This window comes from Aedes aegypti, chromosome 2 (genome assembly GCF_002204515.2).
Source record: "Aedes aegypti strain LVP_AGWG chromosome 2, AaegL5.0 Primary Assembly, whole genome shotgun sequence".
NCBI lineage: Eukaryota > Metazoa > Arthropoda > Insecta > Diptera > Culicidae > Aedes > Aedes aegypti.
The window spans coordinates 75,752,284-75,776,318 of record NC_035108.1 but is presented as its reverse complement, the minus strand read 5'-3'; the positions used below and the strand labels follow the sequence as shown (position 1 = coordinate 75,776,318).

General features: G+C 36.5%; 1 protein-coding gene across 16 annotated transcripts in view; it reads left to right on the top strand.

Moving 5' to 3' along the window:
• Nucleotides 1–24,035, top strand: part of LOC5576767 (protein phosphatase 1 regulatory subunit 12A) — a 260,984-nt gene that overhangs the window by 155,769 nt on the left and 81,180 nt on the right. For 15 of the 16 annotated variants that reach the window (XM_021841245.1, XM_021841244.1, XM_021841246.1 and 12 more), the window contains 2 exons: nt 12,249–12,836; nt 15,465–15,627. In XM_021841245.1, the coding sequence (XP_021696937.1) occupies nt 12,249–12,836; nt 15,465–15,627 (751 nt within the window). The remainder of the gene's footprint in view (nt 1–12,248; nt 12,837–15,464; nt 15,628–24,035) is intronic. The other variant, XM_021841250.1, reaches the window with a different exon arrangement.

Sequence of the window (24,035 nt, the reverse complement as noted above, 5' to 3'; positions counted from 1 at the left end):
TATCAGTACTTGTATTCGACCTACAGATTTAGAAGCGTAGCGAGTGATTTTTCCTAGGTTTATGAACAACTTACAGTTGTGTTCAGAATAATAGTAGTGAAAGCCGATTTTCATACAAAATGCTCAACTTTGGCATGCTGTAACTTTGTCCCCATATGAGCGAACGGCGTGAAATTTTGGCAGTGAACTACAAATATACTAATTTCATTATCACAAGATTTGGAAATTTTCACGCTACCGGCTTAAAAGTTAAGCACCAGGTGAAATTGCTCAAAATAATAGTAGTTTTAATAATTTAAATATCTGTTGTATTTTGAGTTTTTTTATTTTTTCTTTATTTATCGTTTTACCCAAGCTATAAATGTATAAACAAGTCAATTTTTTATAAAATTGTTGCTGAACAAAAATTTATGAAAGAAAAACTACTATTATTTTGAGCGATTTCACCTGGTGCTTAACTTTTCAGCCCGTAGTGTGAAATTTTTCAAATTTTGTGATAATGAAATTGAGTATATTTGTAGTTCACGGCCAAAATTTCATGCCGATTGCTCATATGGAAACTAAGTTACAGCAAAGTTGCTGAATTTTCCTGGAAACTGAAGTCTAGCTTGAGAAATTTAAATTAGCTTCTCCTGTAAAATAACTTTAATTAGAATCTCCAAGAAACTCTCGAAAAACGTGAAAAAATCGCTGGAACCCGGATAAACGTTAGGAGTTAATCAAACTATATTCTACCATGTTTTGAGTACAAAGATTTAATTTATCCAAGAACTACTTTAAGTATATGGGTTCTATCCCGTTAAGCAGAATGCCGTTAGGCCGAAAGGGTCATTGGGCCGAAAATGGTCGATAGTTCTAATGAATCGTAAGGTCGAATTGATGACTAACAGGGTTAGGTCAGGACAATTTATTTTACCTAGAAGCCGCCGAATGAGTTTTTAGGTCGAATGGGTTGTAGTTATTGGATCAGGATAATTTGCATTACCTAGAAGCCCACAATATCTGCTATGATATATAATTAGAAAGAACAGCTTTTGATGAAAAAAAAGGAAAAAAAAAACTGATTAATGTGTTAACTATTTGAAAAGTAGTTAATGATCACCGTATTTCGGCCTCACGACTTTTTCGGCCTAACGACCTGCATCCGGAATTCATCAAAATATATTCTACCATGCTTTGAGTACAAAGAGTATTTAAAGTTATCCAAGAACTACTTCGAGTATAGATCATCAGATCATCGAGCCTAACGAGTGATTTGATGATAAGATCTTGCACTAATGAGCATGCAATAATGAAGTGTGTGGTTTTTTGGCTTTAAACTGAGCAGGCCGTGCGTTTGATAGAATTCATTATCACTCAATCTGTCAAGTCACTCCGATACTGTTAATTTTAGAGAAAAATGTTCTATGAAGAAGTTGTAGTGAACCGTTTGGACTATAAGAAAAAAATATACATTGAAAAAATATTTTATTTATTTCCATAGAAAAATCAAAAATAAATCTTAAATTTTAAATTACACAAAAACCCCATTTTTCATATTTTTTAAATTTTCACCATAGAATCAAAATTTTGATTTTTTGTCAAAATAAATACGTTCTGATGATACAGTAAGTATTTTGAAATGATTCTAAGTCATAATGATTATATGAAAAAATTCTCTAGAAGTAGCCATTTTCGAATTATATGAAGTTTAATGCAAAAAATATTGTTTAAATATTAAAATAGGTCATTTTCATAAGTTACTCGCGTTTCTCCATTAATAATAATATATTTTCCTTGATTGATAATCGCGAATAACTAATGAAAATGGTTTCTAGTATGGTTCCATGAGTCGATATCGATTAATGGAACATCGAGGTTTAAGTGTATCAAGATTCTATGGTGAAAATTTAAAAAATATTAAAAATGGGGTTTTTGTGTAATTTAAAATTTAAGTTTTATTTTTGATTTTTCTATGAAAATGAATAAAAAAAATTTTCAGTGTATATTTTTTTCTTATAGTCCAAACGGTTCACTACAACTTCTTCATAGAACATTTTTCTCTAAATCGAAGACTATCGATCACGATTTTTATTTTTTTCGACTCATTCCGGATGGAATTCGTCTGTTCAGAAAGCCAAAGACATCCAAAAATTCAACATTGCGATTCGGAATCATGCTGTTATAAACAATGGCTCTTTTTCAGTGGTAGTAAAAACGAAATCCTGTTTTTAAGGGCATTATAAAGTAAAGCCAAATAAGGCGCTAAAAATGCCTCCTACCGCACCTTTTCCCATTTTCACCCCCTTTGCCAAGCAACTGGCTCGGGTGATCGAATGTAAACATATTATGCGTATGAAACTCTCATTACCTACCTGGTTGTGGCGTAAAAGTGTTGCAGCTGGCTCGTGCATATACATTGTATCTGCTAAGCCTCCGTCTTTCACTTGATTTCATTAGAAACACTAAATTTGTGCATTTTTATCACTTTGCTAAAATATGTTTCTTCCAACTTCTCTTTTGACTCTACGACCTTCAGGTTTTTTCCAACTTCTGTTTTTATTCTTCTTCGCACTACTAGCGTTACATATTTTTCTACGACATATTTACACTCTATCACGAAAAAAGTGGTTGTTTAACGAATTCTTATGCAGTAGTCTATATGGCTTCCTTTTATAATTTCCCTTATTGTTTTCTATACGTTTTGACAGTTCTCGATTACCATTCTTCCACATGCTTGTGTTGGTAGCAGTGTCGTAAAAATTCAGTCGAATGATTCCCGATCAGTACGAAAGCGAACAAAAGCATACTCCGTTAGCCCGAAGCCAATCTGATTATGAGAGCGAAAGCGACGAGAAAGAGAGCGAATGCAACACACGCACACTTTCAGTTTCACCCACTGTAACAGTTGGTGTCATCTCAAAATTCAATTTCACCTAAAACCACTGAAATTGAAAATTAAATTTAAAAAAATGCAAATGAAATTTATATTACTGGTGCGAGAAAACAGTAATGTGCCGCCTCCAGTAGATGAAACATGATTGTCTTTTAAGAAAAAAAAAAATAGAACTTTTGCAATTTGTGGCTGCTTTTGTGGGATAATTTGATGGAATTAATTTTTTTCACAGGCGAAATTGAATTTGCTGCCACCTAATGTCTGTAGGTGGATGAGAATCAGTGTAGAAAAAGTAATTCACGTTCTACCAGTTTCGTGCATGTATTGTCAAAAAAAAAAAACATTCACACAAAGAAGAAATTAACGATTACGGATCCTACTGAGGGTCGGCGTTTACCCGTAACGCGGGTAGATCACCTTTACGAGGTGCGTTACGGGGTAAGATCTACCATATTGTACTCTTGTTGTATCTGTTCTTGTGAATACTTATAAGTTACGGTCGGAAGAGTATAAGAGAGTAACACCTAAGACCAACCTATTTGTCCTGGATGATGAGGAGGTCGAAGTGGAAAAATGGCTCAATCAGCAACTGAGGTTGGTTTCAACTCATGAGACAATTTCCTTCCGAGTTCAAGAGTTTATCATTCGATATCTAGGAGGGCAACGATTCCGAATCGGTGGAGTAGCAGAACTCTTAAATTCTAAAATAAGCTTCCTGTTTCAAGGAATCTAAATGTCTCATGCGATGAAACCTGTTCACAGTTTCAAAAAACGACTTTGAACCTTATAAGTAGAAGCAATAATTTGATACGCTAGGGTACCGATGCATGGTCAAAATCAGTATCATTCAACCAGCTTAGTGGCCGAACCTGATTAAGGGGCGCGCTTTTGAGAGTTTAATAGTGACAAACTGTTTTCTCCAAAAGGTATAAATAGCGGTATCTTTTTCTAAAGAGGCTCTATGCAAAATGGTAAAGAATGATGTTTGTATAAAAACGACTACTTCATTATTTCTCCATAGTAATGGAGTAGAACGACATGCACTAAACAAAGGACACGGGTATACCACAAAAGATCAAAGAAAACTGGTCGCAGTGGTTCATCCCGAACAGAAACAGAAGAAGATGTCCAATCGCTGAAAATTCAAGTGATTTAAGCTTGAACAAAACCCAAACATAGATTCGAATAAGCCGATCAATCTATATTTGGAGAATGTTAACAACTCGTGAATAATTTTACTCTATTTTTATTTCAAATTTAAGTGACTCCATGTGTCAGTTATCTGCAGTCCGCTCCTTTGCAAATCATCCAAATCTTCAGATAAAACAACATAAATTTACCTGCTTTTAGTTGATACTAAACTTGTTGGCGTAATAATGCAATATGCAACTGTGTGGTTAAAAGTTAATACAAGAAATGCTTTGAGTTTAAGCATTAACCCTTTCTATCCCACGACTTTGATCGACTTATTCTTTACAAAAAAGCGTTTTTATAAAAAGTGCTTGAACAAACAATGCTAGATATGGGCTAAACTTAGAAATCATTTTATTTTTTTAGTTGTTTTTCAATAGTAAACTGATTGCTCATCAGTAGTTTTACTATTGAAATAGTTGGTTGAATTTTGCACTAATCTGATGAGTATGGAATCATATTCCAATCATAACTGTTGTATATTATTTATCTGATTCGATTTATCTCAAGTTCGTCGACCCTCAATAGAGCTCTGGAGCTCATGAGGAAGATACAGTTGAAATCAGGGATAGGGTGCAACTCAAATCTCTTTCAGTGCTACACGCGCTGCTGTGAGTCAGCATCTTAAATTCGAAAGAAACGTGCTGGAGTAATTTTTCTGCACTGCACCTCGGTATTGCTGACTCGCACTATTATGGACTGCGTGGTATCGAATTATTGCATTCTCACTCTTTGCGATTCGTCCACGAGTTAAAAACTCCACTTGATGTTATACCATTAATATTTGACTGTCAGAACTTTCGAACGCGATGAACATAATTTATTAAGTAGATGAAAAAACCGAATTTAGTACTATACCATTTAATTCCACTAGAGTTTGTATCCTTTGACAGATACGCATATTTCGACCTCAACTGTAAGGCCGTCTTCAGTATCGTGTACTAGACTCGACTTCCAATTTATTACCACCTTATGTTTCTGACCTCACCAAATATGATAAGATCCACAGCTACAATTTTTTTTGCAGACAACTTTTTAAGCATAATTTGTTGAAATTTTCATGGCGTGCATTTTGCAACTGACTCGAAGAGATTGCCAGAGTAGTGAATGTGCTTTGCTTTGTCTCGCACAAAAAAACGGAGCAGCACGCATGTGTTTTGCATAGCACTGAGTGTCCAGACATTCTCTGGTTGAAATTTACAAGCATTATCATAATAATTATGTTAACGCTGAATTATGCATTCTGCAAACGTATCCAGTAATTTGTTCAAGATAGATGAATCAATTATTCTCACGTAATCAGTGATTGCTCAGGAGCTAATGGATACAATTCATACCCCCAGAAGACTCGAGCAAATATTATCTTTCAAGTTTGAAGCCTAAAGATTGTTCAAAATTAGCCAAGAATTCTTCGGGATTCTGATAAGTAATATTTGTTTGAGCCTACTATGGTACGGAATGTATCCATTAGACTGGCCCTTATACAAAAAAGTTGGAGAACTCAACGGGGCACCCCCTATATATGTGCTTCAGGGTAAAAGAAAAGATCTCTCAAAATTTCAACTCGACTGGTTGCCTCACCACCTGGCGCACTCCATTCGAAGTTTGTATAGGATATTCGTTTCAAATACAGGTATGTTCCGTTTTTATCACGTTCCGATTTTGTCACGTTCCGATTTCGTCAACAAATTATTCCGTTTTTATCAACACAAAAAAATTGATTTTTTTAAATTCTTAAAATGTTTCGAATATAAACTTAATACTTATTTTGATGCAATTAAAATGCTTTTAATAGCCACAGAGTTGAATTTTCGTCATTTTGTTAATATTGAGCATCTACGACACATGGTAGATGTCAAGTCATATACGATTTAATAAGGTTTGACTTCTTCTTATGCAATTATTCAATTTGAGTTTTCAAACGTAGCATGTTCTGTTGAATAAAATTGGCCCATCTTTCAACAATCGAGAGTTGCTCTGGCCACGTCCTAGCAACAACGTACTTAAAAGAGTTGCATAGACCTCTCCTTTTTCTTATGTAATATGTCTTAAAAGAATATTCTATGTAAATTTGATAGACATATATACTCCCCCTATGGTATGAATTTTTGTATGAAAATAAAAAATAATTTGTATGGCACTTAAGATACCTCAAATCCCCCGCCTCCCCCTATCGCCGCTTACATGATTAATGGACGATCCCATACATGTTCAGCTCTTTTTGATAAGGGATGCACTTGTGAATGAACTCAATGTTGTGTACAACGGCAAGAGGTATGATCAAGTTTATTTTATTCTTAACTTAACTTAACAAGGTCGACAGTCTGACCTTGTCATAGTTTGGACATTGACTTCTATCTCTCAAACTCGATAGCATTGCACAAATTATAGCAAACAGCAATTGATAAGATTCTGTTCCAAGGGGTAGGGAAAGAGGTCCAGCAAAACTAAGCAATTTGTAGAATTCTTGTTTTTGATTAATTATGATTCGTGGTTTATGGCTAATGAGCCGAGTGGAAGTTTGACAACTACCGAAAAACTAAACATTACATATGCTTTGCATTTGTCCATTTAATCCAATTACAAAGTATATGAAATGTTTAGTTTTTCTTAACTTAACTTTTAGGATCTCGCAATCTAAGCCAGCTGTCTCCTCTCTCTCAGTTATTTAATATTATTTGTACTCAACAAAAAACTACAACTTAAGTTAGTTTATAAGGCTATCCATGAGGACTTTTCTCGATAGGACTGACAGCTGAAAGTGTGGATGCAACCGTAATGGAAGGGTAAACAAAACATGCAAGTGTTATCGGAGCTTTACATTTTCCTTTGTGAGTGAACGGTCACTCCAATCACGAAATGTCAAAAGCTCACGGTAAACAATAAAACAGCTGACCGCAGCTGTCTCATGGATTGCCTTATTGCCAGTCTATTTGTGATCTTAAGTACAGTTCTAAACGCAATGATAGCGGAACGGCAACGGAAAGCAGAACCAGTTCACCACCATGAATCACACCATCTCAACTGAGCTGTCAACGAACGAAAGTGAACCAAGTCTGGGTCGACAAGCATGCTACAGTTCATGCTGGCGAACTGGTTCCACTTTTCGTTGCCGTTCCGCTATCATTGCGTTTGGGCCTTAAAGCTAAAAGGCGATGGTGGTGCTGTTCTAGATTGGTGATTAGTGCATCCTTGTCTAAGTTGGTAGTAATAACTTTGAAAGAAAGATCACCACAATCATTTTAATGTTAAATTTGGCAATTCAAAGCTCAAGAAACCGTACACAGAAATAAAAATCCATGTAAATTTCAAAGTGAAATAATGCATATAAAGGGCATGCCAGATTTGTCGCAAATTTACATGACACATCGTGTAAAATTACACCAACATCATGTAAATTTATGCCAATTGTCGCGAAATCGGTTAGAGTCCATGCTAGATTACACGATGTCTAGCAGAAACTTACATGATGGTATTGTAATTTGTAAACGATGTAACGTGTAAATTTGCGACATTTCTGGCATTCCCTCCATGTGCATGATTTTACGCTGAAATTTACATGGATTTTGCTTTCTGTGTAAGTATTCATTTCAATTGCAAAACTTTCGCAACATAACTCCACATTTGATCATCAATCGGTTGTGACCAAAAATGCAAAAAAATGTACCGTAAAATGGGGTGAAGTTGATCACTTTTGAGAGATTCTGTTCTATAATTCCAAGTAGGATGCATGTATTATCATCCAAATATTTTTTAAACCTGTACTGAATGGATGTGTATCTAATTATACATATTTTTACAAAATCTTATCGTAATAACAGAAACATGTTTCACAATTGGAGTTCTTGATTTCGGGGTGATGTTGATCAGTTACTGCGATAGGTTTCATAAATTAAAGAGATATGTTATTCACTAAATTTGAGTTCACGAAATCCGAATCAAAACTCGAAAAATCAAAATTTTTTGATAAATCGGTCAAATTTGGCAAATGGCAGAATACATCACAATAAACGCCTAAAGATATGCAATTTTCTTTGTAATTAGTAACTCGCTCACTAAAAGAACATGGGTTTTCTCTGAAAATTGATTTCAATCCTCAATGCTAATTTAAAACTGGGTTCACTGAACATATCTGGAATGTAAGAAACAGTTTATTTAAATGGTGTCTTTATACAGTTCATAAAACATTTCCTAAAAATTCTGTTTTCCATGGTATAATTATCTTGAATGTCAAACCGAATTTAGGCACATCAAGCGCAGCTATCAGGTAGAGCGACATCACATAAATTGTGATATTTGAAATCGGATCATAGCTCTCTTGACAGTTTATGCATGAGGGTACGGGAATGATCAACTTCTCCCCACTGATCAACTACAGCCCGAATTACGGTACCTTGGCAAAAAAGCTCTCAGTTGATAGTTGCGGCAGTGTATATAAGAACACTAAGATGAGAAGAGGGCTCTTTCTCAGTTGGGATGTAATGCCATAAAGAAGAAGAAAAAGAAAAAGGATAAGGATGAACAGTAGAAAAAGAAGTTGTTTCTTATTTAATCTTTCTTTAAAAAAAATATCACCTTGCCTCACTTCTTTGTAGTTATTTTTACAAATATGGTGTACCTTGTGATGCATAGGACATTTATGTGATTATCGTTTCAATATTCTATATCACTTTTATTGAAATTCTAACTAAGAAAACTGATACTATTAAAGATTTATATCAAAATCATATTGCTTGATAGGAATCTGCAATCAACTTACATTACGAGCCTATAATAATAAACAACCTAAATGGTCATCACAGCTCTTAAACGTCAATACTGTGCATTAATATGATGAAAATGTGTATTATCCTGACAAAACTGCAATTTTCATTTTAAAATTGGTAAATATTTTGTCTAAAAAAAATTTTCCGTTTTTGTCACGGTTCCGTTTTTGTCAACTGAAAATCGCTGATCGTGTTGATAAAAACGGAACATACCTGTATACTGAAAATTGACCCTACGTGACACCTACTAATTGATCGCGCTCAATTGAGCCCATGACAAATACGCTAATTGATACCCCAATGAACATAATTGCAGAAGGTTGTTTCTGGATATTAGCTCATTTTCATTAACATTTTAGTTGATGTAAGTTTAGGCTCAGTTCAGTACTCTCTTACAACCCGGAGCTTAACAAATTTACTTCAGATAGTACAACCTCCTACAATATTGTTCGTCATGATATTAAGCAGTTTTTTTTTACATTCTGGGATCAATTGTTGTACTGTTTGTCATGTATCTGAGCTGGAAATCCCATATCTCATATCATCATCTGAAGTAGTCTCAGCTCATGGAGCGACCAAATCAGTTGAAATTTCCAGGAAGTCTTCCTCTAACCCTAAGTAATAATCCTGAGGGGTGCCCCGTGGGTTTGTACAACTTTATTTTTCTCCCATATGGAGCAGGGCCAGTCTAGTCCATTGCCCCCTGAGAAATCACTGATTACGTGAAGATACTTTATACATTGCGCTTGAAGAGGTTACTGGTTACGTTTATTGATGTGAAGTCCTTGTATTACCTCAAACAACCGTTTGGCTCAAATATATTGGGATTATTTTACTCTGCTTTAAATAAATCTCAGAAAAACCACTGTTGATTGGTCGTAGATCCAAGAACCTATTCTTCCTAAAGGGCTTGAACAACCTTGATCAGGTGTAAACCTTATTCGTTGATCTTCTTGGGATGCACGTAGATATGAAGGCCTTTACTCAAATGAGTTCAATGATAACCAGGAAATATCTTTATTATCGTTAACCAGGAAGTTTATTCGAAAACAAAACATGGTAGAACATAACTGTATGAGCCTGCGTAAGAATAAGCCTTATTCATTTACGTTCAAGTGATTACACAGCGCAACAAAAATGTCATTTTTGCGTGTCTCAAGGATCAAATTATGTGTCTCTAGTAGATTTAGGGTTGCTGAATCTAATGTCGTTCTCAGAAATGTTCCAGCACGTCAGGATTTTTAGCTACAGGCTGTCAAAGTTGTTTAAAACACTGGTTTAATTGATGTTTACATGAAATTTAAAGTATGATTTATCAAAATTTTTCGTGATCTAATCCATCAAGCATGTAAAATAGGCCTTTAACTTTCATTGAAGATATACAGTCGACTCTCCACATCTCGATGTTCTACATCTCGATATCTCTCCCTATGTCGATGATTTCATAAGTCCCTTCAGTCTTCATATATTTTCTCTCTCCACATCTCGATATCCTCTTTATCTCGATATCTCCATATCTCGATGTGTTTCTGTTGATTGTTTGTTCCCAGTTTTCTCTCCGTATGTCGATATGACAAATATCGAAGGTTACTAGACTAAAGTTTTAGGATTCAAAACAAATTAGAAGCGCAAACTGGCATCTGTTTGTTTATTACTTTCTTGGCAACGGAGTGTTTTTTAATCTAGTATTCATCAAAAATTTGTTCCTTGTCTCGATCTCTCCCTATCTCGATGGTCCCTTCGATATCGAGATGTGGAGAGACGACTGTACAATTAACTCTCCCTTACTCGATATTCCGTATCTCGATATCGAGTTAGAGAACCATAGTAAAAGTTGGTTTTCATGGCTAACTCGATGGTCCCTTGGATCGCAGTTACATTGATTCTATGTTCTGTAACTCGATACCTCCCCAACTCGATGGTCCCTTCAATATCGAGTAAGGGAGAGTTGACTGTAATTAGGTTGAAATCGCACGATTAAGTTTCTATTAAATCGATTTTTTTAACATACTCAACAGTCGCCATACAAAACTCTTCGTTTCTATTATATGGCAAAATACAATACTTTTCTAAACCATCAAAAAATAACTTTTGAGAATCAAAAATATTACAGTCGACTCTCCACATCTCGATGCTCTACATCTCGATATTTCTCCCTATGTCGATAATTTTTTCGGTCCCTTCACTCTGCATACATTTTCACTCTCCATATCTCGATATCCTCCTTATCTCGATGTGATTTTCGTTCCCAATTTTCTCTCCGTATGTCGATATCCTCATTATCAAAGGTTACTAGACTAGATTTTAGAGATTCAAAACAATTTGCAAAGACGAAATGACATCTGTTTGTTTTTGATTTTCCTGGCAACGGATTGATTTTCAATCCGTTCTATGTCTCGATCACTCCCTATCTCGATGGTCCCTTCGATATCGAGATGTGGAGAGGCGACTGTATGAAATTTGTTGATAAGTAATGTTATACACATGAAGTATGAGTTCTGAGGCAAATTAAGCAAATAAATTACCTTACAAGCTGGCAAACTTGCATGCAAAATTGTCAAATTTAGCATTTTTCACATCCAATATCTCAAAATCTAGACGTGCTATGATGTTTCTGAAAACGGCGATGGATTCAGCAAACCTTAATTAAGTAAATAGCAGTATTTTGGTGCTTGAGACAAAACCGTGTTCCGCAGTGTTACCGGTTGTGCTTGTTGATCCTCTGGTACTTTGGTACTCAACGCAGTTCTTGGATAACTCTAGAAAGCCATTGAGCTAAAAATAAGAAAGACATATTGTTTGTAAGAGTCTGCGTGAGTATGTAATGTACCTTACTTAAATCTTTCGAGGAATCACTGGCTATGCTTGTAGGTTCGAAGGCCTGTGCTCGAAAAAGTCTTTGGATAGCATGAATCAATCGTTGAACTTGGAAGGAGGTATTCTATTGAACTTGTTATAGTAACCTCCGATAGGCCAATGCTTGTTATGCGTAAATATATAAAACATCTCATGTAACAGTTGTTTTACAACGCATGAGCTTGAATAGCAAAGATAACGCTATCACAGGTTACCATTATAATTCTGGTGAACACTACGTAGTTGACACTGCGACAATCGAGTTTACATAAATGGAGGTTTCAGTGTAACCCTATAATTGACCTTGAATATAGCTATCAATATTTGTTTTTTTTTTTTCAAATCAATGCACTAATTTATCGATTTTGTATTCATTTTGTAACCATTTGATTCGTAATTTCAACCACAATTTATGTTTCTTCTGTTACGTCCATGTTGAATAATGTTTTCTTCGCCATCGCCGTCGACTTCACTCTCATCATTGAAAACTGTGTGAATGTGTGACTCATAACTTCATACTTGTCCTTCGTCGCAACCATCATCATGTGCAACATCTTCAGCATCACACCTGCCAACAACAAGAACAGTCACACCACGTCCAATAGTCCTTCCATACCGCCGGTTGAAGTCACCGCCGCGGCCACCACCACTACCAACAACAACAACAACATCAACAACAATAGTAATAATAATAACAAGAACGACACCAGCAGCAATGCGGTCAACAAAAATCATAGCCTGTTCGAACTCAATCGAAAATATATTGAACAAGCCCAAAAGACGAAGATTAATAATGAGCGCAATAAATTTCTCTCGTCACTCAACGAGAAGAGGCTGCAACAACAGCAACAACAACAGGAAGCGCAACAACCGGAAACGAAAGGGCCATCACAATCCCCATCCGCAAAGTCCGGCGCCGCAGCAGAAAAAGAACCGTCGCAACCGGCGGAAGCACCCGCAACAGTTAAGAGCGTAGCCCCGCTCTACGCGTCGTCCGCCTCCAACAACAACTACGCCCTCAACAATCACGCTGCTTCCAATTTCAACAACAACAACAGCATTTCAACACCTTCGCAACAACCGCCGCCTACCGTAGTGACCTCAACGAACAAGCTCTCACCGGGAAATATTTTCAAAAACTTTTTCAAGTAACTATTACCCACCGTTTTGTTGTGGTTTTCCGTTTTTCTTTTCTGTTGTGCTTTTTCTCGATAGAAGAGTGTCCTGAGAGATTGCCTGTCGTTGCAGTTTTTCTTGGACCTGATCTGATCTGGTTCGTGTGTGGTATTATGTCGTTGTTAACACAACTCGATGTTTGATTTCGAAACAATTGCTCCATTCCTTTGAATGGGTAATTATAACCACGATAAGCTCCCCAAATTGTTATTATATTTAAACAACTCCGTCAAATCTATGCTCAACAGTACATTTCTACAGCTTAACTGAGTAAAACTTAAAAAAAACTAACACTTCCTTCTTTTAATTTTTTCCATACATGCAGTTAAACGATTGAAATCGACTAGTGAGCACAAAATTGACGGAGATTTGTTTTTTATAATAACAATCTGTGGATCACCGGGTTAACTGAATCGATTGCAGTGTCTTGTCGTGCCCAAAGTGGAACGAAACTAAAAAGCAACGTAGCGAGTCGTGAAGCATGTGGTTCTAATGATTTTTGTTGATTCGAACAACAACGAAACTTCCCATTGTATACTAACCTCCTTCACATTTTGATACAGCTAACGAAATTATGCCTCCGACTTTGTAAGCTGAATAGAAGCCGAAAAGCAGTAATTGTTCTAACAACGTGGTATTCAGCTAGCAAAAGGTTCAGAATGATCCAGCCATCCCCACACCAAGAAATCATGACGATCCTCGTTACACGCTCACCGCTTACTTCCCTCGTTCCTCATTCACCGTAGTAGGATTTTTTTTACTTTTCAGGAGTGTGCAAAATGCTCTGAATGCTGTGAATGTTGTGTGCTGCAATTTAACCCTTTTTAACGAAGACAACAGTCCAAGACGGTTGGGTGACAAAACGTCGAAAGACAAAATGTCGAATGCCAAAACGTCGAATGCCAAAACGTCGAAAGGACAAAACGTCGAAGGGACAAAACGTCGAATGGACAAAACGTCGAAAGACAAAATGTCGAATTCCAAAACGTCGAATGCCAAAGCGTCGAAGGGACAAAACGTCGAATGGATAAAACGTCTAAAGTGCAGTATGTCGAAAAGAAAAAAAATACGAGTTTTTCTTGCAAAACGTTGACCTTGATTAATAAGAAAAGCGGAGATAATCAATAAAAATGTAGTTTCAAATCCAAACGCTTAACAATGTTTTAACAGTTAAGGCCGTGAAAAATACTTTTCTTCCGATGTTATCATCGTAATTTTGTAAGTTTTGGCTGGTCTTGGAAGGTAGACCAAAAATATCAAATTAAAAATATCCAAAACTTATTATTTAGTGTTTAAACGATATGACTATAGCCGATCTCTATAAAAAATCATGCTGTCAAATGTATAGAAATCAATTGTATAGTACACATTAAAAAAATTCTGAAATGTTCATGAAATGAAAATCCTGATGAAGAACATATGTTTTGGTAAAGCAAGTTATTAAATCGATTCAATGGTACCTATTCGATAAAAGAATGAGTATTTTTTTTAAAGAATAAAGAATTCAATAATTATCAAAAGTTAAATAGTATATATGATAAAATTGATGTCAAAGGCTTCTTCAAAAAATGAGTGTGTTTCATAAAAATGAATTATTTATCAACCGATAGCTTAACCAGTAGCAAATCCAATTTACCTGCGAACAATTGCTAACTGGTACATCTATTTTTGAGAAGTTATTTAACCGTAAAATATCCACGAATAAAAAAAATTAAGCCCCTTGGGGTAAACAATAATGTTTCAATAAAACCAAATAATCTATAGAAAAATTCTCATGCTCCATATATACAAAACAGGTGTAATTCCCACATATCGAAACATATTGCTTTGGTGGAAATTAAAATTTAGTTCGCCCACGAATTGTAGAAAAAAGGAAAAATGTAAGCTCACCGGTGCGAGTTTAAACGGCTGGGGAAAGATGAAATGGCAAGGTATCATAGTGAAATTCCATGAAGATGAGAATGTTAGATACAGGAACACCAAACTACCAAACGAAATACACTTTTAGGGATGAAACACCTACTCAAATCTATAGAAATCATGTACAAAGCTTTCTAATTTCATCTTGCCCCACCAGTTTTTAGTTGCCCCTGTGCACCTTACACTGTTCTTGAGATTCTCTTCATTAGCCGTTATGAGCATCCAAAGGTGCGGCGATTTTGCTTCTTAAAGTGCTTCACTGCTTCTTCTCTGGTCAGAAATGGATGTGAAATTGACATCTTACTGAAATTTTTTCTCCATGCTAACTTTGATGAAAAGTGAAAATTTTGCTGTTTCAAACGCCGTTCGCATCGCAACCATTTTTTCCCTTAGCAACGCTAGTCCTGAAAAATAACTGCTTTCGACGTTTTGTCTCTTCGACGTTTTGTCCCTTTCGACGTTTTGGGATTCGACGTTTTGGCATTCGACGTTTTGGCTTTCGACGTTTTGTCTTTCGACGTTTTGTCCCTAATCCGTCCAAGACAACCGGCTGCGCAGTGCTGCCCGGTTGTCCTGAGGCGTGTTGTCTTCGATGTTTGCCCAACCCCAGTACAAACCACCATAACGCAAGCCTCCCATTGCTAACATTCCTCACCTCACCTCTATGTGACTATTTGCAGATCCTTCGTGCCACCGACGCGCGACGAAGAGAGTGAAACTCAGCGGAAAGCGCACGCCAAGCGGGTCCGCGAAACGCGACGCTCCACCCAGGGCGTCACCCTGGACGAGATCAAGAGCGCCGAGCAGCTGGTCAAGAAGAAGAACTCCACCAACAGCAGTGATGTAAGTAGGGCCACCGCTGGTCGTCGGTCACGCCGGTCCTCCATCAATGGACCGTTTATTATTTGATTTTGAGTTTTTTATGAAAGGTTTTGGTTTGGTGAAAGGATTTTCTGTTTTTTGAGTTGTTTAAGTTTGTTAAGTTATTGTTTTGTTAAATTCAGTTTTCGTTTGTTATAAAGCGCCCTTTACCTTTTTACCTCGAACCACACGAGTTGCGAATTGACTCAAGTAAGGGTAAGTATTTTGTTGGCCGCCCAAATTCCTTTATCCCGAACAGTATAAGAAAAACACCAATTAGTTACTGATCAGGCTTACGAAAGTTCCGTACCAACCACTAATGCCATCATTACGTGTACATCAACGAATGCCTGACAAAGTAACACCCTTGCTTGAGCTAAAATCACATTAAAAGGGCCTAACAGCGGTGTGTTTTGAGTTTTTTTCATTTCGTTTGAGTTTATTTTTTATCTAGGTAAAGATGACCCATTTTCAAATGTACATTTGTATTGTAAACAGTGATCGCAGTTGGAGAATAAATGTCTGTAGTGTGTATCTGTTCGTGTAAGAGTTATATACAAATATAATAATAAATCAAACTTATTTGTAGAAATCAAATTCCAGTTTAATACTACAACTTGGAACATACTGAATATTTAAGTTACGATTCAAACGGATTTGGAACATACTGAATATTTAAGTTACGATTCAAACGGATTCAAATAAAAGTTCTCTTTTATAGCTTTGTCATGCCGTCACAACAGTTTTTATAATGGATAAAAGTCAGTCGCATTTCGCAGTTTCTTTACTTTTTAATGACTTTGTTTTCATAACCATCCCTAGGTTTTGAGTCCTTTCTTGAATGATGTTGGAGGGAATTCTACTGCCGTGAATCGCAAGTCAGTCCCATCTGTAAAAAGTAGGCATTGAGAAAATGGGCTGTGAAGTTTTCAAACTCGTTTTCCATACGAATATTCAAAAAATTCCAGAAGATTTAAACATGTTCAAATCTTAATGTAACTTTCACAATTTGCTTTTTACTTTGATATCTTTCTGAGAAAAATATAAAGATTATCAAAACACGGTTCATTTTTGTGTTACACGGTGCGGGAATCTGTAGTGGGACTGATATGCGGTTACTTTTTATTATGGGACAATTTGACTTGGTGTTTTTTCCTATTTTTTCCGTACAAATCTTGTTATCTTATTAGTGCAGCTGAAAGAGCATTGGAAGATATGTTGAAAACTGAACTCAACTCAATTTTTACAAAAATGCAGATGGGACTGACTTGCGATTCACGGCAGTATACGTCATATTAAAATAATTTCAAATATCACATATACCTAGAAAAAAGATTCAAAACAAATTTCATTTGTTTAAGATTTCATGAAAAATGTACAAACATCTATTTTTGAACTTACAACAAACTACTCTGATACAATTCAACACAGCGATGTAAAAGTAGTACTTTGTGAACCCAATTATTTTCTTTGGTCTCCTTTGAGCTGACTTGTCTTGTCCTAGAATCATACCTGCCCAAACTAAAATATATGTTTTATGAGCAAAAAGTAGGCATATAGAAAACGTACACCGAAGTGGTTAATAATATGAGTTACATAATCAATTTTTATTAACTCTGAACATAGGTGGAATCAACACGATAAAAAGACATTCATTCAGTTCCAACTAAATAAGGTGCATGTCCAAAACGGAGCTTTTTGGAGAACTGGTGTTGGGCAAAACGAGATTCGGGAAAAAGCAGCAATATAAAAGAAATAAATCAATCAATAATTACGTTTGGAAGAAGAAATTACGTTTAGACGAAATACCTTGTCGCGTTCGCATAAACGCTCTTATGAGAAAACAAAAACGACGAATTAAAGTCCAACGTTATCTAAAGAAGATACAGGGAGTCCGAATTAACTTCATAGACGATACGGAAGGGAAGATTTCCGTTGGTAGGATTAGGAGCTTCAATCGACATTTTTTTTTTTAATTATCGGGATTACATTACTTAAAATAAGGAATGGCAATTGAATTGAGTTATTTTAGTACAACTAATAGTAAACAAAACACAAAACACCGTGTCCTTGGAACTGATGAAAATGGAAAGAATATAATGTTTGACACAATTTCAATAAACGACGCAAATCTAGAAGTGTCAAGTCAAAAATAACAAAGGATTTTTATAGAGCACATGTTGCCTACTTGTCCCATGTTCCATGTAATCCATAAGGTTCACAGGACAAATATGCAAAGAACGGCAGCATAGCTGAATCGGTTCTTGAAGTCCCGGAAGCTGGCCAATCTGGACAATTTGATGAAATTACTCGGATTTATGCTCAAAAACTTAATGGATGGTGTCCAAACATTTTTGATTTTTTATAATTGAATGTCAAAAGGATGAATGCACGGTTATTCTGATCTTTTTGGAGCACCGGAATGGTTACAGGAAAAACCGTATTATGGAGGGTGGCCACCGAACCGGGAAAAACGGAAACCGCCGAGAAAAAGACGGGAAAACCCGGGTATTTGGGATGGTCACTTGGAAAATCATTTTGAACGAACATCCTCTAGCTGAAAATCTACAAAAGACCTAAAATAAGTTGTTGAAAAAGTTATTATGTTTGATGATATTGCCATTAAGCATCTGTAAGTTTGGACATTCAAACAATAATGATTTAATTTCCTTGTAGAAATTGTCTACTTTGCTCCACTATAGGGAGAGATCCCCCAGTGCCAGACAGCACCCAATATCGAACAAAGTCAAAACATTGAGAAATCATGGTCCAATCAAGATGGTGTATTAGTAGAAATGAAAGCTCTTATGTAGACTAATGTTTGTGTAGAATAACACATCCTTGAAATATTGATGCCTTTTTAAAGAAGTAGAAAAGTTTAAAAATCTTTAAAAAATTGACGTATCTTCTTAATTTTGAGCCTATTTAGTAATTATTTTGAATATGAAAAAATACTTTGGATCCCGCAAACATGATCGAACATAATCCTAGTTTGATAGTATGAATTTATTTTGTACCATAATTGAAGTAAATATGTACAAATTACAATTTTGGTTAAGCACCTCCTGTCCCTCAGTTTGGGACAGCTTGATTTGTTATATGATATCTTTGTAATTATTGCATCAGTGTCTCAACATATTTTCATTTTTCATGGGTTCCGTCGATCATGGTATCAAACATGCAATAAAATTAAGAAGAATGAACATTCAGAACAACATCGTAAAATGTGTTTTTTTTTTATCATAGGGGAACTTACGTATTCTCGGCAATCTAAGTAGCTGGACTTTGAAAAAGGCAATTATACACAACCATTAAGCACAGGAATTAGCAGGAGACACCTGAAATACACTTGAGCACTCTTTATTCATTGGTTATTATACACATAACACTATTTTATTCTCTAAATCATCTGTTTTTCCTCGCCAAAGTCACGAGGCACTTGTTCTATTATCGGCAATGAAATTACTATTGTCGGCAACAAAAATGTTCACTTCGGCAATCCAAAACCGTGCAAAAACGAACTTATGTATTGGTTACTTTTCGCATGTGTTGACAATGACTGAAATTACGTCACTCATTATGTTCTACTCGCTGAAAGGGCCAATGCAGAAAAATACAGACTACACTGAAAACAGCGTTGCAGTTATAAATACAGTAACAAAGAATCAAATTGAATGCAAAACGCCACTTAATTTGTGCAGACTAAGGCGCCGTCCACATATTACGTAACTGTAGCGGGGTGGGAAGTAAGCTCAAATGTTGCGGCTCATACATTTTTTTTTTCATACAAAGACCGTTACGGAGGGGAAGGGGGTCAAAAATTGAACAATTTAGCGTTACATCATAAATGGACGCAGCCTAATTTCGTTTTCATTTATTTCATCGAATATTTTTTGTATCAAGTCTTACTGTGGCAGCATTTCGGCTGTGAAAATTGACATGCCATGGTTGTAAACTTGCAGCAGGTGCGATTCTAACCAAGAACCAACCAATCAACCAAAAACGTGCAGCGTGACGTCATTGTTAATTGGTTCATAATATTGTGCTCCGCAAGGAAAATGTACGGAACGCAATTATTGTATAATTTGTATTTCAGAATTGCGTTTGAATTGCGCGTAATATTGTCTGCGCGTTACTGCCACCGCTGGATGTTGATTTAAAATGAGCGCCGGAATATTATCCCTTTTATTCGCTCCTGATCCACACCATCCGTCCGCATTCAAACAAGACGCATGACTTTTGTCGTTAAGAAAGGAAGAAATCACAAAAGAGAAAAAGATGGACACACCGTCCTCTGGTTAGTGCCGACGACTGTAACTCACCACTTGCTACACACTGGTTTCACTTCTTTCGTACTATATACCATCAGGATCACTAGATCATTTTTTCACAAATTTGTTCGAGATGGATAGGAAGGACGTCATCAAGTAGCTGTCAGTTTTCGGAATATATCACCTTCTCAATATAGTAACCGTGGTAATCCTTGAAATTATCTACAACTACAGTCGAAATTCGTTCGTTGCATTATCTTTTAAGTGGGCTACGTTTCAATTGGGCTCCCGTTAGTTGGGCTATAGCCCACCTAAAACGAAGGCAAACGTCATTTTCTGACATAAGACGCAATTTGTCAATGTTTATAGCTTCGTTTGTTTGTTTTATGTAATTTGACAACTCGAAACTCAGCCCGATTAGTCAAAGTCTTGCACTAAGTGGGCTACAGGTTTAGCGCAACAAATGAAGGTTGACTGTACCATCGAAATATTAGATTCATAGAACTAGTAGTTTATTTTGAATAAACCATCGAAAAAAGCTTGAAAAAGGCCTTTTTAAATTGTCACTTTTAAGGCTTCACAGATAATCTCGCTTTTAGGTGGACGAATACTATTTAGAAATCTCACATTCCTGTCCATCATATCATCCATCATATTGGAAAGCTCTAGAAAATTTGAAAGGAACACGATTCTCTAGATTTGTTCTTATTGCGTATCTATTCTACACGCAGCGAACCGGACTATATAAATTCATATATTCTGCCTTAAAAATGATGGAACGATATTGCAATACGAAAGCTGTATGTATCGTTTTAGCATCACCCCACATTAAGGCGTCGATAGAAAAGGGGAGTGCGCACGAGCCTATTGATCGTAAGGTTCTTGGTGCGATTCCACGATGCCGCGAAAACTTGTCGTTTTCAAATTTCGGTTTTATAACGTAAATTTATGAATTTCAATCCGATGTCTTGTGGCGAATTTTCATAAGGGGTTCCTATGTTTATCGATAGTTCCTTTTCCTGAGTGTTGTTTGTTTGGCCAAATGTCATCCCTTCGAAGGGGTGAGTTTGGGCAAATTTTCATACGTTTCCTATTTAAGCCTGATTTGCTGCTGAACAGGAATCGCTAAAGAAATTTCTCGCCGATTCCTTGCAGAAATTTTCTACAGCAACTCCCGTTTGAACTGACATCTCTTTTCAACTGCGTACTACGATCAGAAAAAAGCGCTTCCTTGATCGATTTCTTGCAGGAATTTCCCATGCATTAAGATAGGCTAAGAAATTACTTGTCAGCAGCGAATCAGACTTTAGAGGAAAATAATCAAATTTCAATCATTTGTTCAGCATTGGCAAAGTATTCTCTTATTCAGCCGAACATATCATGCAAGTTGCGAAAGTTGTTTAGATATAAACAACTAAATCATGAGGACTTACACATTTTGGGCCAAATCTCACCCCCAACGACGGTACTTGCGCAGTTGTTTTTAAATTTCTTTAAATGCAAAAGGTAAATAATTTCACCGTGAATTGAACTATTCGCTTAATGGCTCGATATGGTTGTGGTCTGTAAAGGTTGCTGCTTTTGAATGCTCTATCACCATGTTATTACCGAGAGAGTGAATGGTAACATAAAAAAAAAATCGGTTGCGATGTTTCACGATTTTTTGTTGGTTTATGATTAGCACTCTCCGAATATTGTTCGATCGACTTATTCGGATCAAAATCCAAACTTTACAATTAAAATTTATTTGCGTTCATATTATTCTCAGTGTATGAGACAATCAAAATAGAACCTTTGCAAATCCATTCACTTATGACTTGACGCATAAACATCATCCTCTGATTCGCGACTACGAAGCTGCTGATGTTTACTTCGGTTTTATGTGAGAAAAACAAGGAGGGATGTTTTTTGCTTTTTTTCACGTACACGATGACAGTTCCTTACGAGGTTTTTCGTTGGTGCGAGTGCTTTGTGAAATCTCTTTTTGCTTCGTAGTCGCGAATTGCCTGTAGAACAACAGGAGTGTTGCCAAAATAGTTAACCTATTAAAAGACGTATGTTTCATATGTTTCTCAGTATATTGATGTTTATGCGCTACAATACGCAGATAAGGAAAGTATTGAAAGGCTCAATTATTACCAATGCATGCTTTGTTGCCTAATGCCAATAAATTAATGAGTTCTGTTTGACTTTTCCTATGAATTTAAATTGTGAATAATAAATACACCGCAATTGAATATGGTTTCCTGGCAACCTTGTCCAGTAATAAAAAGTGATTGCCGAGGAAATCAAAGTGCATTAATTTTAATTTGTGATTTGAAGCATTGAAATTAAGTATTTTCGAGTGCTTTATATACAAATCGAAAGTTCAATAGTGCATAAGTGATCGGTGCGTAGTTTTTGTGAAAAAATTGGAATTGGAGCGGAGAATTGGACCGTTTAAAGTGGTGAGTTTTTCTTAAGCAGTTCTTGTGTTGTTTTATTCGGCAGCTCACGAATGACGATAATTTCGTATGCATTTATTTCATTTAATGATTAAACCCATGTTATATAATATTTTTGTGAAAGATGAGATTCACAAGGAAGATTATAGTTCAAGGAATATGTTGAGTACATTGAAGTTAACTCTTGTTCCGTAGATAAATGTTGACAAGGACGATAAGTTAGTGCTGCCGAAAATACCCTCAGGGTGCCGAAGCCAGCATTTACCCTATATAAAAGAGATTTTTGATAGGCATCAAAAGCTGGAATTTCAAAATGACTATTTGGTGACCACCCTGCTATCCCCTCGCACTGCTGTGCTCATGGCACAGACTGTTGAGGTTGTCGCATACGTCCCCTTATCCGCTTATCAAACTTCTGGCGGTACTCGACTGCTACACGTGGGTACATCCAGGTGTGCTTTCGGATGTCTTTGCGTGCAAAGTAGGTGCTGCTGATGGCCATCCCTCTAGCGGCGAAAGTTACTAATCTTAGGCCGTTGTGGCGGAGTAAATACGCTTCATCAGCTTCCCGATCACTATGAATCCGACACCATGTTCTGCCTTATCGCTACCACTATGGTATATGTTGTATTTGAAAGCTGCGTTGGTGGTAGGATCCACTGCCCTGAATTCACGTTCTCATGATCTAGGCCATCTTACTTCCTGAATAGCAGCCACGCTCGCTCCAACCTTCTGAAATTTACGAGCCAAAAGACTCACTCGTGCGGTTTCATTTAACGTCCTGACATTCCAGGTGCCGAGTTTCCAATTATAGTCTTTATTTCGTTGCCAGCCGAGCTGCCGAAAGTATCGTTCGTTATTGCTCCTTTCTCCATTTTCGTGGTAGGTTAGAAATTCGATGTGCTAGCTTACCAGGGTCGCGATACCTACATCACGATGGTAGGGCTGACGCTGGATGCCAGAACAGATGCTGTTTGAGCCGCACCTTCTTGGTGGACAGACGCTCGAAACGCACATCCTCGCTCTAGCTGATGTCAGAAGGACAGCAGAGCCCAGGCTGTACTACCAGCTAAGTACGCAATCCTCAGCTGGCGGTCTTTGTCATCATTTGACAAAAATCATTTAAATACTAAAGAAAATTGGTTCTTCTTTTTCTTCTTAGCATTACGTCTTCACTAGGACCGAGCCCTTTTCAGCTTAGTGTTCATCAATGAGCACTTCCACAGTTATTAACTGAGAGCTTTCTTTGCCAAAGCTGCCATTTTCGCATTCGTGGCAGGTACGATGATACTCTATGCCTAGGGAAGTCAAAGAAATTTCCCACAGTTCACTTTTTTTACTGTTTATGTGATTTGAATTCAGAAGAGCATTCGAATATTTGGTTTTGAGTACTTCTGAAAAACAAGCCTCACCTACTGATCATCTTACATTTTTTTAAACTTTGCCCAAAATGTAACAGTAACTAGCTGGAATAAATCCTCTGCAGATTTACTAGAGTATTCTAAGGGTTTATATACCTAGAAATAACTCGTCAAAAATCACATTCAAAATCTGCAAGTAAACATCATATTTTTTTAACTAGTCAATTGAGCAAATAATTGTAATCATAATCTGCTAAAGATAATTTCACTACGTGCCAAAGATCTTGCAAGGAATAAGAATATCGTTAGGATTT